General features: G+C 40.1%; 1 protein-coding gene across 13 annotated transcripts in view; it reads left to right on the top strand.

Moving 5' to 3' along the window:
• celf4.L (CUGBP, Elav-like family member 4 L homeolog) overlaps positions 1-15234 on the top strand; it is a 675257-nt gene that overhangs the window by 621817 nt on the left and 38206 nt on the right. For 4 of the 13 annotated variants that reach the window (XM_041582984.1, XM_041582720.1, XM_041582823.1 and 1 more), the window contains exons 9-11: positions 3058-3123; positions 7141-7221; positions 12965-13108. In XM_041582984.1, the coding sequence (XP_041438918.1) occupies positions 3058-3123; positions 7141-7221; positions 12965-13108 (291 nt within the window). 13 annotated transcript variants of the gene reach the window in all.

Genomic DNA, 15234 nt, shown 5'->3' on the forward strand with positions numbered 1-15234 from the left:
TATCCTGACTCTATCCTGACTCTATTCTGACTCTATCCTGACTCTATTCTGACTCTATCCTGACTCTATTCTGACTCTATCCTGACTCTATTCTGACTCTATCCTGACTCTATTCTGACTCTATCCTGACTCTATTCTGACTCTATCCTGACTCTATTCTGACTCTATCCTGACTCTATCCTGACTCTATTCTGACTCTATCCTGACTCCATCCTGACTCTATTCTGACTGAGGCATTAAGTCACACAACCCAGCAAATATGTCCCCTGTAATCCTACGATTAGTGAATTTTACAATGTCCAACATAACACAGAGGCTGCTGCAATATTCTACTACGGGTATAGGATCCTTTATCCGGAAACCCATTATCCAGAAAGCTCAGAATTATGGAAAGGCCGTCTCTCATAGACTCCATTTTATCCAAATAATCCACATTTTTAAAACGGATTTCCTTTTTCTGTGTAATAATAAAACAGTAGCTTGTACTTGATCCCAACTAAGATATAATTAATCCTTATTGGAAGCAAAACCAGCCTATTGGCTTTATTTAATGTGAACATGATTTTCTAGTAGATTTAAAGTGTGAAGATCCAAATTACGGAAAGATTCATTATCCAGAAAACTCCAGGTGCCAAGCATTCTGGATATGAATAAATGCTAGTAGTTTTTGGTTTTGCCTGATTGCTATTTGGCACTCCTTTACCTCCACTATGGGCACAGACAATTAAGAGTTAATTCATCAGCTGGCACTGGGGCCGGAAAAAAAATGATGATTTATGACTTTTAATCTCATAATTCTTACTTTAAAAAGTCAAAATTAGGATTTATAAATTTAAAAGTCATAATTATGAGATTAACAGTTATAATTTTTACTTTTTAAAATCAGAATTATAAATCATTTGAGCAACTCGCTGGGGAGGCGAAAAGCCTTCAAGAGACACATTTTTGGTCTTTAAAGGGATACTGTCATGGGAAAAAAAAAATTCAAACCACATCAGTTAATAGTGTTGCACTGAAATCCATTTCTCAATAGAGCAAACAGATTTATATTAAATTTTGAAATCTGACATGGGGCTAGACATATTGTCAGTTTCCCAGCTGCCCCCAGTCATGTGACTTGTGCTCTGATAAACTTCCGTCACTCTTTACTGCTGTACTGCAAGTTGGACTGATATCACCCCCTCCCTTCCCCCCAGCAGCCTAACAACAGAACAATGGGAAGGTAACCAGATAGCAGCTCCCTAACACAAGATAACAGCTGCCTGGTAGATCTAAGAACAACACTCACTTGTAAAATCCAGGTCCCACTGAGACACATTCAGTTACATTGAGAAGGAAAAACTACAGCCGTATTGTTAATAAATAACGAGTGGAAGAGAACTAGGCTTAGGCTCCCACTATGCTTCAGAATTTAGGACAAGGCAGTGACTGGCAAAGGCAAAAGGAATAAGGCGTTTGGATTCTCATGCTCCCCAAAATGAGACGAGAACTCTGGGCCTCTTCTCTTCTGAAATCATCAAACGTGGCCCCTATCACTATTTCCCCTTGATCACCATATTATTTCTGTTATTGCCGTTATTGTTGTGTGAGAATGGCTAATTAATTATAAACAGTCAACTCCCTTAATCATGCCATCAACTGTCCTAATCAATCTTAATAACGCCGAATGCCGCGGCCAGGAATTCTAATCTACATCCGTTTCTCTGAGCTGCTCGTATGGAATGATCCCGGAGGCGGGGATTTAGATCAATTCCACCAGGAAATCCTTGAATTGACTTAAACTATAACTAGTTATCGTCTCTGAACTGCTGGTTCTCACTCACTAAACAATATAGCAGAACGCGATAAACAAACCTGGAGGAGAACTGATTTCTGCTCCATTGTATCAAGGGTCGGAATCAGAGTGAAAATGACAATTACAGTAATTGGAATTACAGTTTGCAACAAAAAAAGTCGCCCGAAGTTGCCTCACGAGGAAACTTCGGGCGACTTCAGAAAACGAAGAGTTCCAAGTGTCCCCCGCTCCAAGTGCCATCCCATTAGTGATTTCTTTTCTAGCCGGCAGGAAGGATTTTCGGGGAGATTAGTCGCCCGAAGAAGAGGAGATTTGTCGCCGGGCAACTAATCTCGCCGGAATTTTAGCGTGTGTCACCACCCTTAAAGGAAATGCCAAAACCTCACAACAAATAAATGTACATTTCTCAACACTTGTGCAATTCATATCTTTTTATCTTACTTTTTGTTATGGTTTTCAAGATATTAGCAGTTTTTACACTGCCAATACCGGTATCCGTTATCCAGAAACTCGCTATCCAGAACGCTCCAAATACAGGATGGCCATCTCACACTGACTACATTTTTATCAGATAATTGTAATTTTTAAAATGATTTCCTTTTTCTCTGTAATAATGTGATGGGCGAATTTATTTGCCAGGCGCGAATTCGCTGCGAATTTGCACGTTTCGCTGCAAAAATTCGCCGGCGTCAAAAAAATTTTTCCGAAAAAATGGACGCGGGCGCCAAAAACGGGCGCCGGCATCAAAAAAATGAGATGCCGGTGCAGTTTCGCAAATTTCTCGCCGTTTCGTGAATTTCGCGTGAAATTCGCAAATTTTTCGGCATAGCGAAACGGCGCAAATTCGCCCATCACTAACGCTACTTTATATTTGATTGTAACCAATATATAATTATTCCTTATTGGAGGTAAAACAGTCCTATTGGGTTTACTTAATGTTTAAATTAAATTTTTAGTAGACATAAGTTATGGAGTTCCAAGTTACAGAAAGATCCTTTATCCAGGTCCTGAGCATTCTGGATAACAGGTCATATACCCGTACAATGGCTTTGACGCAATAGCGCCACCCACTGTACACTTTGGGCATCCAGCCACAGCTGGCAGAAAATTAAGCTTGTGAGCAAAGGAATGGTGAGTTCTAAGCAGAGCAACACCATAAGGCTCACTAACTTAATTTTCTGCAAAATCTGAAAAATGTCCCTGTTGTGTTTTCTATTCCGTTCTGAATTGATTGTGACTGTCTGTTGTGTTTGTGTCCACAGCACAGAGTCCCACTGCAGCGGACCCCTTGCAGCAAGCCTATGCCGGAGTACAGCAATATGCAGGTCGTTAGTATTAACACTTACTCCTAATAAATATTTACTCTTACCCTTTCTTTTCTACTCTTACAAAACTGCTACTAAGGACTCAAAATTAAAAATATTTAAAATTTTGCTCAGCTGAGCAAGTAAACTTTCATTTTCTGTTTGACTTTTAGCCCTTTTTAAGGTAAACATCAAAACTAGGTGTATTTTTTGCCTTTAAAGAGTTGTTTTTAAATTCTCAGTTGCCTGGCCATAAAAAAAAGAAATGAGCAGAAACTGACAGTTAGGAGATGACCTTTACAGACAAGAGTGGGAGATGGTTCTTCAGTTGTGTAGAGACCCCTGACAGTATTTCAATTTTAAATCAGCCGGAATATTTCAATCAGAGATTATTCCCACCTTGCTGGTTTGTGAGTCATATCTGTAAGACGTCAATACCCAGCACAATAGGAGGGATGACAGTTAGTAGACAGGCAGTTTGCAGCTTTTCTCTCCCTGTTACCAGGAAATTCTGTCTTCTTTGTATTTTAAAGTCCTATTTCTTTAACTTACGTCCCCTTTCTGTGTTAAAGGAGATCACGGATACCCTCTATAAACAGAGTAGGGGACCCTTTTTTGAGTCTCGACCAATAGTTGAAGAATTCCCGTCCTTAAAATCTAAAAAAAAAAACAGAGATGCAGCGAAGGCTGCCGATGGCCAGAGAATAGAATGTTTCCTTCTACGGACAGCAGAGGGCAGCAAAGATAATGCGTTTATAGAGCTGGTTCCTATAACTACAACATAGAAATCCTGTATTGATAATGAACATTTCAACAATTTTCTGATTTGCCCCAATTTTAAAAATATGGTGGTTCTGCGGTGGCCACTTTGTAGAATTAAAAGGTGGCAAGTACAATGTGGGTCTTCTGGGTTGGGCTAAACGTCAACAACCAGCATGTTCTGTAATAAAGGATATCATAATAATGGTCTAGTAACCCATAGCAACCAATCAGGTAACAGCTTCTTGCTTTCAGGTTATTACATAAGCAGCAAACACAGCAGGTTTTTTTTTTTATATAGATATATATATATATCTTTATTTATGATTTGTTTTTCATTTTTTCAATAACAGAGACACAAAACTATAATAAAAAATAAAATAAAAAAAGTAAAGGACAGAAGTTAGGTAGCAATCCTAGGACATAGTGTAGCACATATACTTTTTTTCATAAAAAATGTTAATTCACATAAATTGTAGGTTACCAATATTATATTTAACTGATTTAAGTAAGATATGGATAATTTCCCTTGGCACCAGTTCAATTTATTGGCTCTTCTGTAGTAGACTTCTAGGTGTCCCATATTTCTGAGTGTGTATCCAGAGTGTCCTCTAAACGAGCTGTGAGATTATAGTAAACACTGCAGTTTTCATTACATTGCCCCCTTAGTCTCTGAATGCTAGGAAACGGCACTTAAATAAATATACTGTATGTATTATACCAGGGATGTGACGTCTCTGGAGCTATAGCTAAGGAGTGACTTCTGGGGTCAAAGTAGGCTTCAGGGGCCATCCCAGCAGCCTTTGGTTGTCAGTGGGAGTAGATCTTTAACCACAATTGAAGAAATGCAAGTTGGAAAACACTGATGCACGGTTGTCCTATTGTCTCCATCTTGTCCTATTTTCTCCATTTTCTCCTACTGTCTCCATCTTGCCCTACTGTCTCCATCTTGTCCTACTGTCTCCATCTTGACCTTCTGTCTCCATCTTCCCCTATTGTCTCCACCTTGCCCTATGGTCTCCGTCTTGCCCTACTGTCTCCATCTTGTCCTACTGTCTCCATCTTGACCTTCTGTCTCCATATTCCCCTATTGTCTCCACCTTGCCCTACTGTCTCCATCTTGCCCTATTGTCTCCATCTTGCCCTACTGTCTCCATCTTGTCCTACTGTCTCCATCTTGTTCTACTGTCTCCATCTTGTTCTACTGTCTCCGTCTTGTCCTACTGTTTCCCTCTTGTGCTATTGTCTCCATCTTGTCCTACTGTCTCGATCTTTTTCTACTGTCTCCATCTTGTCCTACTGTCTCCAATGTGTCCTGCTGTCTCCATCATGTCCTAACGCTGCATTGCTTTCCTACTGTCTTCATCTTTTCTACTGTGTCTTTCTTGTCCTACTGTCTCTTTTTATCCTATTGTGTCCATCTTGTGATTTTGTGTTAATGGTTTTCATCTTCTATTACTGTTACTATCTTATCGTACTGTAACTGCCCCTACTGCCTCCATCCTACTTTGCTGTCTACATCTTTCCTGACATCATTTTGCCCTACAGTCCCCTCATGTTAAACAACTACACCTTTCTTTTCCTGCAGTCTCCATCTTGTTTTACTGTTGTATTTTTCCATTATTTAGAGATCCCACTCTTTCCACCAACAGTTTCTCATCTGTGGGGTTCACTACAGTTAACATTATTTTCCATCTAACACTACACCCGCCCCCCAACACTGTGGTTGGACTAAAACTCCCTGCATCCAACTGACAGCTAATGACAGAAAGGCTACTCTGCATGACAGTAACTACACAGAATCAACACCTCTGTGAAGTTCTTTAGATGTCACCTCTTTGAAGAGTTACAATGGGCCATTGTGATTGGATTAGTGGAAGAGTTTATATGCTGAGAACTTCCCACACCAGTCAGTTGAACTGAAGAACCTGCTCGGATGAGTAGTGAAACGTCTTCATTGATTACTCAGCAAGTCCAGTTGTTTTTAGATTTACCTATACTAGATATACTATGACCTGGATGAATGAAAATCTTCATAGTCATACTCTGTATGACTGAAATTATCCATACCCAGTAAAGTCCTATAAATGTTTGGACTAACAAGTGTAACAAACCCAACAGTACCATCCACAGGTCAATGGCTCCTCTCTATATAATAAGTCTGGGTTATTTCTATCAGCAAGTTCCAAATTCCATACACCTTTAATCCTATTCTTTCCCATAAATCTGCCATTGGAAAACATTTTTGAACTTGTGCAACTAAGATCCATTAAAAGTAAACTCCATGAAGTTGCGAGCAGATTACCGAGTCCCCCGACAGGAGCCATCTCATTATAATCTATAATCCATTTATCTCCACTCAAACCAAACAGATTTAAGCAGTACGAGAACAATGTTAGATTTAACGCTGAAGCAAAGACCGAAGCCTAAAATTAGGCAATTTGCAGTCATTATGTTTTTAGCACTGAGAACTCAAGATGCTTAATTATATCCTAACGCTTTGCCAGCTCCTGGGGTAAAATCGTGTTTCTTTGGGTTTTTTCTTCTTCTTCTTCTTCTTGTTTTTTTTTTCTCAATCACCCGCTGACAAAATAATTGCACTCTTCTTTGAAAGACGATAACTAATGGACAAATAAGGAGCCCTGGCTACAAAATTGCATTTGAATCATCAGAAAGTACATAAAAAGGACCAGAAACGCCACAAATTGAACCTATTTGGCCCTTGTATAACTTTTCTGGTTCTACTATGTGTACTACTAGCTATGGTATCAGCAGAATTATTTTCTCTGAGGCCTGACTGCTTTTTATTTAGGACTCTAAATAATATATTTTTTATTAAAGGGAAGAGAAAGCCCTGACAACTGAAGATAAAAGTAGGTTTAAATACAACATTGTTATTGCAAATAGACATTATAATTGAACAACTAGGCCCTGGCTAGAGAGGGTGTGTGTGTCTTGAGAAGAAACCTGAGAAAGTAAAATGAAGGGTCACCAAAGTGAAGAATAGATCACCAAAGGAAGAATGGGTCACAATAAGGAAGAATGGGTCACCAACCAGAAGATGGGTCACCAATGAGAGTTGTACCAGCAGAGTAGGGCGGGAATTGATTTGGACAAATCAAATTAATTTTCTTTTTCCATAGGAAACAGTAAACACATTATGATATATCTCTGGTGTAACTCAAGTCAATGGGAAATGGTGTTGGAAAGCCCTATTATTGTTGTATTGTGAAAAACAGCCTAACAGCAAACTCACACCTGCTTTTTGTGTCTTTCCAATAGCTGCCTACCCTGCTGCTTATGGTCAGATCAGTCAAGCCTTTCCACAGCCGCCTCCCATGATTCCACAGCAACAGAGAGAAGGTGAGTAGGAACATTTTGACCATCACTTAGACAATATGACTCCAGGGTCTAGAGAATTAGATACCTCCAAGGCCTAGAAATTAGAAAATATTCATGGGTTTGAATCCTAATTTGAGGGTAGACCAAAGAGGGTCCCAAGAATGGTAGGAGCCCCTTGAGTAGAAGATGGTAAAAGTACAGGGGAATTGTCCCACCATCACTTACACACACAACATGGTTCCAGGGTCTAGAGAATTAGATGCATAAAGTCCTAGAGAACAGTCTAGAAAACATTTCAGGGCTTTGGCTACTTATTTGAGGGTAGACCAAAGAAGCCCCAAGAAAGGTAGGAGCACCTTGAGTAGAAGATAGTAAAAGTACAGGGCAAGTCTTACCATCATTCACATGCTCAGATTACTTGGCTCCAGGGTCTATAGAATTAGATGCCTCCAAGACAGGAAACATTCTGGGCTCTGACTACTAAATTGAGGGTAGACCAAAGAGGAACTTAAATTATTATCTTAATCCTTAATATATATCAAGGATGTCCATTCTGCAGCCCTCTAACTCTTGTTGATCTGCATTTTCCAGCTTCTCATTGACATTTAAAGGCTGTGGATCCAAAGAGATGGAGGGCCTCTGGTTGGACATTGGTGGTTCTCCAGGTCCCAGCTTTCTTCTTTTACTAGGGACCCTACATCATCTTCCAGTTTCTGACAGTTAAAGGGTGTGGTTACAAACAAGAGGGCCTCTGGTGGGACACTGGTGGTTTCCCAGCTTTCCTGCCTTACCAGGGACCCTATATCACTTACTCTAGCTATGGTAGAGAGAGAGAGGTTAAAACTGTTGCAGGCTTACTAGCACTTTCTTTTTGGACAAAGTTGACATTGGTAACTGTATATCTGGTGCCCGTGTGTACAAGAGGTTCTGAAGCAGCCGCAGTTTATGTCTTTGATTTTGGAAGATACCCAGTACCCTTCGGTGTTGCCAAGAAAAATGATAAAAATGGAATCAAATCAGTCTTTATTAGTAACAAAACTAATTACTTAGCTGTACCCAGACAGATGGGCAGACCTAGACTGACTTGAGACCCCAAGCATTAGAAAGTTTAGACCAAGCTGTGGCCAATCATAACATTGGAACAGCAGAATCCTGGTTAACAAAACCAACTGCAATGGGAACAACAAGAATTTACATGTGACATGTTCCCTGTGGCCCCCAATCATCTCATGGGCTGAATAGACTCATTTATGCAACGTAATTATTTGGATATACCCCATGATATGTCAGATATAGGTACAAGGTTGGATAATGCTCTACAGAAAATAGTGCAGTTTATAAGCACTCGCTCCTGTTGGGTTTTATTTGCCACCACTTCTTGCATTGTGTCTTCTCTCTAATTATTAACTATTTATAAAGCTCCGTGTCTTTACGACCAGCTGACCTTTTCTAATCAGATTCGTTGCCAATGCTCTTTATTATCCGCATGTTGTCAGCCCTGTGAATACACTTTGTGCTGGAGAGAGAAATCATAATACCCAATGCTTCTGAACTCCTTCATATTTCCTGGCTGCTGTATAAAAGCCCAGCAGAGTACAGAGGACCTCTTGTATTTGTCTAATAGCCCAGCATTACATGCATTGTGCTTCTTTGTGTATTGTATGTGAGCAGAAGCTCTAAGCTGCCACATCCATCTATTATATATGTATTGATATATATGTATGTATTGTAATTAGACACACACACCGTGTTATGGAAACAGCTCCTCTCAATGCTCCTCTACTGATCTGCTTATTATGTGTCATTTGTCTGTAGAAGGCTTTAGGCAACCAAACCAAAGCAGACGTATCAGCATGAAACCAACGACCAATCACTATACCAAGTTTTCAGTACATACAACGATAAACCAATAACACAAAGACTAGTACAGGTATGGGATCTGTTATCAGGAAACCTGTTATCCAGAAAGTCCTGAATTACAGAAAAGCCGTCTCCCATAGACTCCATTTTATCCAAATAATCCAAATTTTTATAATGATTTCCTTTTTCTGTGTAATAATAAAACAGTACCTTGTACTTGGTCCAAATTTAGATATATTTAATCCTTCTTGGAGGCAAACCCAACTTATTGGGTGATTTAATGTTTACATGTTTTCTCGTAGACTTAAGGTGTGATGATCCAAATTACAGAAAGATCTGTTATCCAGAAACTCCCAGGACTGGAGCATCCTGGATAATAGGTCCCATATCTGTACTATTTCCAAATTATGGCTGTTTACAGGAAAGAATGTCCATGCTTGCATGTAGAACCCAATCCAGCAAACAACTGATATCTATGGCACCAGGAACTTTCCTTGGGAACACACCCCCCGAAATTAGTACATAGCCTCATACCTAACATTGCATGTGTTTGGACAGCTTCCATCAGGCTTTCCAAGTTCCCATTCCTAGGCCTGTTATGTTTAATCATGGGCCATTGTCACAGGCCCCAGGTATCTGGTGCAGTTTTAAGATTGAAGCTTGGAAATAGAGGTTGCACTGATTAGTTCTTCTTTACATAATTAAAGAAAGCCACCCTGCAGCTCCCTAGAATTCCCAGCCAACCACTGGGATCTTGTAGCAGAACATTACGATTAGGTTCCTTATGTATAACTGATGTTTCCTTCAATGAGGGATCCAAAAGATATCTACATTATCCTCTGTTTTAGCAGAACCAGAGGACCCTGCAGTTTATTTTCCTATCAGAGATACACTTAATAAGATGTTTTATAGGAGGAAACCTCATAAGGACCATTATCTCATACCCCTAAAGTGGCATAAATCCCATGCATATCACATTATTTTGCCAGGGATGGAGTTGGCTCAGAGTAGTTAAGCAGTAGGCCTTGTCTCACAACTTCCACTGACCCATTCTAGAAGCCTATGAGATAAGCATTCACTTGGTTAGGTTGGTTAGGTTTCTTTAAGTGTTAAAAGTACATAAAGTGGTCATCTTGCCTTGTCATTGTTCACACCAAAGAACAATTGTGCACAACCCCTTAAGTGGCATAAATCCCATGCTCATTCCCCACTATTTTGCCAGGGATGGATTTGGCTCAGAGAAGTTAAGCAGTAGGCCTTGTCTCAGAACTTCCACTGGCTCATTTTATAAGCCAATGAGATGAGAAGTTCCTTGGTTAGATGGTTTCTTCTAGTTTAGAAAATGATTATGCTTAGGGCACCCAAGTATTTCTGCTTTAGGTCCCATTAGAACTAGGATGCCCCAGCAGGAGATGGAGAACCAAGGATAGCAGCATAAGAACAATCTGACCTATAGCATTTCAGCTATTGTTGAACAGTCATTCCCAGTACTCCCAGTTAGGAGTTGTAGTTAAAAACCAACTAACTGGTTAAGAAACTTAATATACAGAGTTACTGTAGCCCTCATGTTCTCGTACTGAATCAGTTGTCCCCAACTACATAGAACATTGGCACAGTGGGGCCCCAGTGCATCAGTCCTATGACCCTATTTTGATTGGTGCTGTGACATCTTAGTAGTTGTAGTTTAACATAAGACAAGGGCCACAGGCTGCAATATATAGATTTATAAAAGTGTTGGTTGCAATCAGACACACTATTGTAGGATCTCAAATACACATTATTGTATGTTTATGCCCCTATTAAACATGTTACCCACTCGCCTTATGGAAGGAATGAGCAGCACTAAAAGGGTAAAGTGCCATCGGGAATTATTGTGGCACAGGAACCTTCAAGTCTCCATTAGAATTGTGTGTCACCTCTGAACCCGTGTGGTTTTTATGAAATGCAGAGATCAGCTGTTCCCTCGTAAAAAAAAAAGCCCTCTTAGCAAATTAGTGGGGAAAATTGTGCTTAGCAAATATTCATTAGAACTTCATTTTCTATTAATACAGGAGAGTGCTCAGAGCCCCTAATTGTAATCACGCTGAGGCAGAAGAATTTTAATGTGGTTTAAATGGGCATCTGTCAGTAGATGGATCCGTCTCCCTTCTGTCTGCCAGTAAGGTGAATGAATTATGGGCCGGGGAGGAGGTAGCACTTCTCTTGTGTCCCCAATTGTTCATTGTGCCAAATGCAGTCTGATGCCTGACATAATATCTTTTCTCTCCTACACTGCACTCTGTTCTGTATAGCCAAGTGTGTATAGGGGTCCTACTGTATATACAAGACGTCTATGGTCTTCCTAAAAATGCCAATGCTGCTTCTATTCTTACAACGTCTATGGAAACTCGGAGCTCCTTAGTGTGCACCATTATAAAAAAAATTAGGCACAAATATGTGGCCTTCAAGGGATGATACAGTCTTGGAGGATCCCCTGTCTTCAACATGGGTGTCTGCGAATGATAAAATGTGTCTGTTTTTTTTCTGAGGGTGCACAATGAAGAGTTTTCATAGAATGTGAAGAGTTTTTTCTTACTATAGGTAAGACCTTTCTACCAAGAAAGGTGGCATTTGTTGGTGAGGATCAAAGTGAGTTGGAAGATTTTTTAGCAATAAAAGGCCATAAATAATTATGACGTTTTTACGATTGAGCGATTCTTGATTTTGGAATAATCTGGTTTCTATCTGGAAGGAATTCCATCTTCCCCCCCCAAGTTGGCACCTTATGTCCATATATACTACAAGAGTATTGTGATGGTACACCGGAAATGTTTAAACATAGGTGGGCACTCACTGTAGGGGCTACCTAAAAGCCTCTATTGTAACTGCATAAGGATCAGAGAACAGGGAACTCCAGGCCTACATGTTTTCTTGCATGACCCCTGAAGAAGACCCTTGTTTGTGGGGGTCATAACAGGTTGGGTTGGAGTGCCCTGTTCAGGCAGATTAAAGCTTCTGATATCAGTCCTTTAGTCCGATTCAGCAGATTATCTGACCGTGTGGGGGAGTTCCGATGGGTCCCCTCAATCGATAGGCCAAAAATCGTCCAGATAGGGAATCGTCCAGATATCAATCGGGCAGGTTTGATTTTTTCCATCAATCGAGAACCGCCTCGGCTAGTTGATGTGGTCCTACCACCAGTCGGAGCCTATAGGGTCGACCGTTTGGATTAACTCGATATCGCCCTGCTGATAGTGGGAATATCGCGTTATGATCCGCTTGTTTGGCGACCTCCCCAAACGAGCGGATCTAATAGTGTATGGCCACCTTTAGGCATCTTGACTCCAGGCAGTTTGTCTTCAAAGAGGTTCTAGAACTAGATCGTTTCGGGCTAACGATACAATTGTTCAGTGTTTTCTGCCCAAAATATAAAGAAATACCACTGAGCTAACCTTCATCCATGCTGGTGTATAAATTATTTAGGCAAGGTAGGGTTTCTTCATTTCTCTCAGGAATTCTCTCAGGAATTCTGTGACTCAACCTCATCACCCCAACATTGGTTAACAAACCCGTTTTAAAAATAAAATCGAAATACATGTTTCATATGGATAAACATAACAAGTGATGACATCCTAAGCAAAGTCTCAAAGAAGGAGTCCTTACATGTAGAAAAGTCCTCAAACGCAAAGAAAGAAAATATTGGACAAAAACAAAGCAACTGCCATCAAAAACAGAACTTGCTGATTCAGAACCTCTTTGCATGACAAGCTGTTTAGTGTTTTGTTAGGAACAGAATAAAAGAAGAATAAACTAAGCGCAGGAAAGGAACCTTCACAATCCTGTGCCCTCGTACTTTACTGTCTATTTAGAGGTTCAGGGTCTCGTTTGACTTGATGTAAAATGTTGTTCTATGTTCTCATTGCAGGACCCGAGGGCTGCAACCTGTTTATCTACCATCTGCCCCAGGAATTTGGGGATGCTGAGCTGATGCAGATGTTCCTGCCTTTCGGTAATGTCATCTCCTCGAAAGTGTTTGTGGATCGGGCGACAAACCAAAGTAAATGCTTTGGTGGGTAAAGATAACAAAACAATTAGATTCATCCAGGAAAAGGGCTTTTTTCTCGACACACCTTTCCGACTGCTTTTTTTTAATCTATTATTTAATCCTTTGAATATTTTTTTCTCCCTCTCCTTTATGTCTCATTGCTAAGGTTCTGCTCTTTGTTTTAGATTTTAGATGGACTGTTTTGGGTTCCAGAGAGATCAACGCAGTAGACCTCTCTGGTGGCCAATTGAAAGGTTCACGGGAGGCAAGCAAGATCCTCATACACAGTAGGGGGTGTATAGAAGCCGTACGACCCGTATAAGCCAATAATCAATTGGTCAGAAATGAGTCTGCTATATCAATTGTTCCAATATCTTAGGACTTACAATAAAGCTCAGGAAGAGATGTTATTCTAATCAGTCTGATCAAGCGTAATGCAGGCATTTTCTGTCACCTTCCTAAATGCCATTTGCTCGTCTAAAGAGAAACCTATAGCTCATGTTCATGGTTCAGCAGAAGACCCCAGGTCAAAGGGCAGCAGATAAGATGAAGCTACATGCTATTGGCTGCTTGATCAACTGCCCATGCCTCATGCACCGCTCCGACGTATGTCTGGCAAGGCATGGTAAATGACTTGCTCTTTAATTGAACTGGAAGCTATTATTAATTTGTCCTGTCTCAAGATTTTAATATTTAGACAAGGAATGCTTAACCTCTATGCCTCCTGTTGATGTTTAGAAGACTAGTCCAACAATAGTTGCAGGATAGACAATCCTACTGTAGACAATGTTTTTTTTGATCAGGAGATGAAGGTATCCTACAGCTTTTAATGTGATTAATGTAACTCTTCTAGTATCCTTCCCAATGGCATTTACAATTTTTGTTTTGGTGCCCAAGGCAAAGGGAATTAATATTCCTTAATATGCAATTTTATATAGTTACTTGATCCCAGGGCAATCAATTGACTTTCAGTACTCAAGAAGGGGTTCAACGTTTTCTGGGACATCAAGAGTCTTGTTTAGGACCCCCTGGAGATGCTGCTGGGATTTTGAATTAGGGTCTCTGATGGACCACCACTTAATTCATAAGTCAATGCCTCCTCCTGTCTCCTCCTACTGAGCCACCTCTTCTCTCCTCAGCCTTTATTCTGTATCAGAGGGAAATGGATTTCCAAAAATATCTCCAATTTCTGCAAACAATGATGCAGATGATGTAAAACCAGACCAAAGCATTTTCTTTCTCTCTAAGCCTTAAATTACAACACAGTGTGTGGTGCCCCTTCCCCCAGCCATGTTGTGTTTTCATTCCAATTGGCAACAACCGGTGCTCTTATTGGATGCAAAAAGTACTGCTCACTTCACCTTTGTAGGGTATTGGGTATAATTCTCATAAACCTCAGGGACTGCAAGTGGAGGCCATTCCAGCAGTTGGTTGGAGTATGATGTTCATCATCCATTATTTTGCTATGGTTATAGAACAACTGCCCTAGTTTATATATTCTTCCTATGTGGAATGACACTATAGAGCAGGATATTTTCCTCATTGGCAGATTGTCTCCATTAGTTGTGGTGAGTGTTGATGTGCCTAATAAGGTTTTGTCTTTGTAATGTTCATTTAAGTCATAATTTGTTAAAATGAAGACTTTGTAGGGATATAAGAACTTAGTTGGGATTTTATCATTGCTCCAGTTTCGATAAAATGCTCCGGTTTCTAAAATTCTGCTGCCAGGCTATACAGTTTAGGGGATTTGGTTGGTGGGGTTGTATTTTTTTTTTTTTTAATGTTGACATTGTGACATCATCCCTATTGTGATATCTACACAGCTGTACCTTTAACTTAATGTAGTTAAAGACTGAAAGGGACTTAATACTGAGACTTTACCCTAGATACCTTCCTCTTCTTATTTTTACATAAAAGACGAGCTAACAACAAAACCCAACTACAAAGAGAACAACTGAAACCTCTAAAACCATATAACAAATACAGTAGGTCTACTAAGGACATCCCAAATTGGAACTAATGATCTCTGTTTGCCGTGATATTGTTCTCAAACAGAAGGGAACCGTTTAGCACTGAATGCAGAGAAAAGCTGCTTTTCAAGTCCTCAAAACTTTTATGGAGTTCTAATGAAGGAGCTTGTTAAAAATTTT

This window comes from Xenopus laevis, chromosome 1L (assembly GCF_017654675.1).
Source record: "Xenopus laevis strain J_2021 chromosome 1L, Xenopus_laevis_v10.1, whole genome shotgun sequence".
In the NCBI taxonomy this organism is placed as follows: Eukaryota; Metazoa; Chordata; class Amphibia; order Anura; family Pipidae; genus Xenopus; species Xenopus laevis.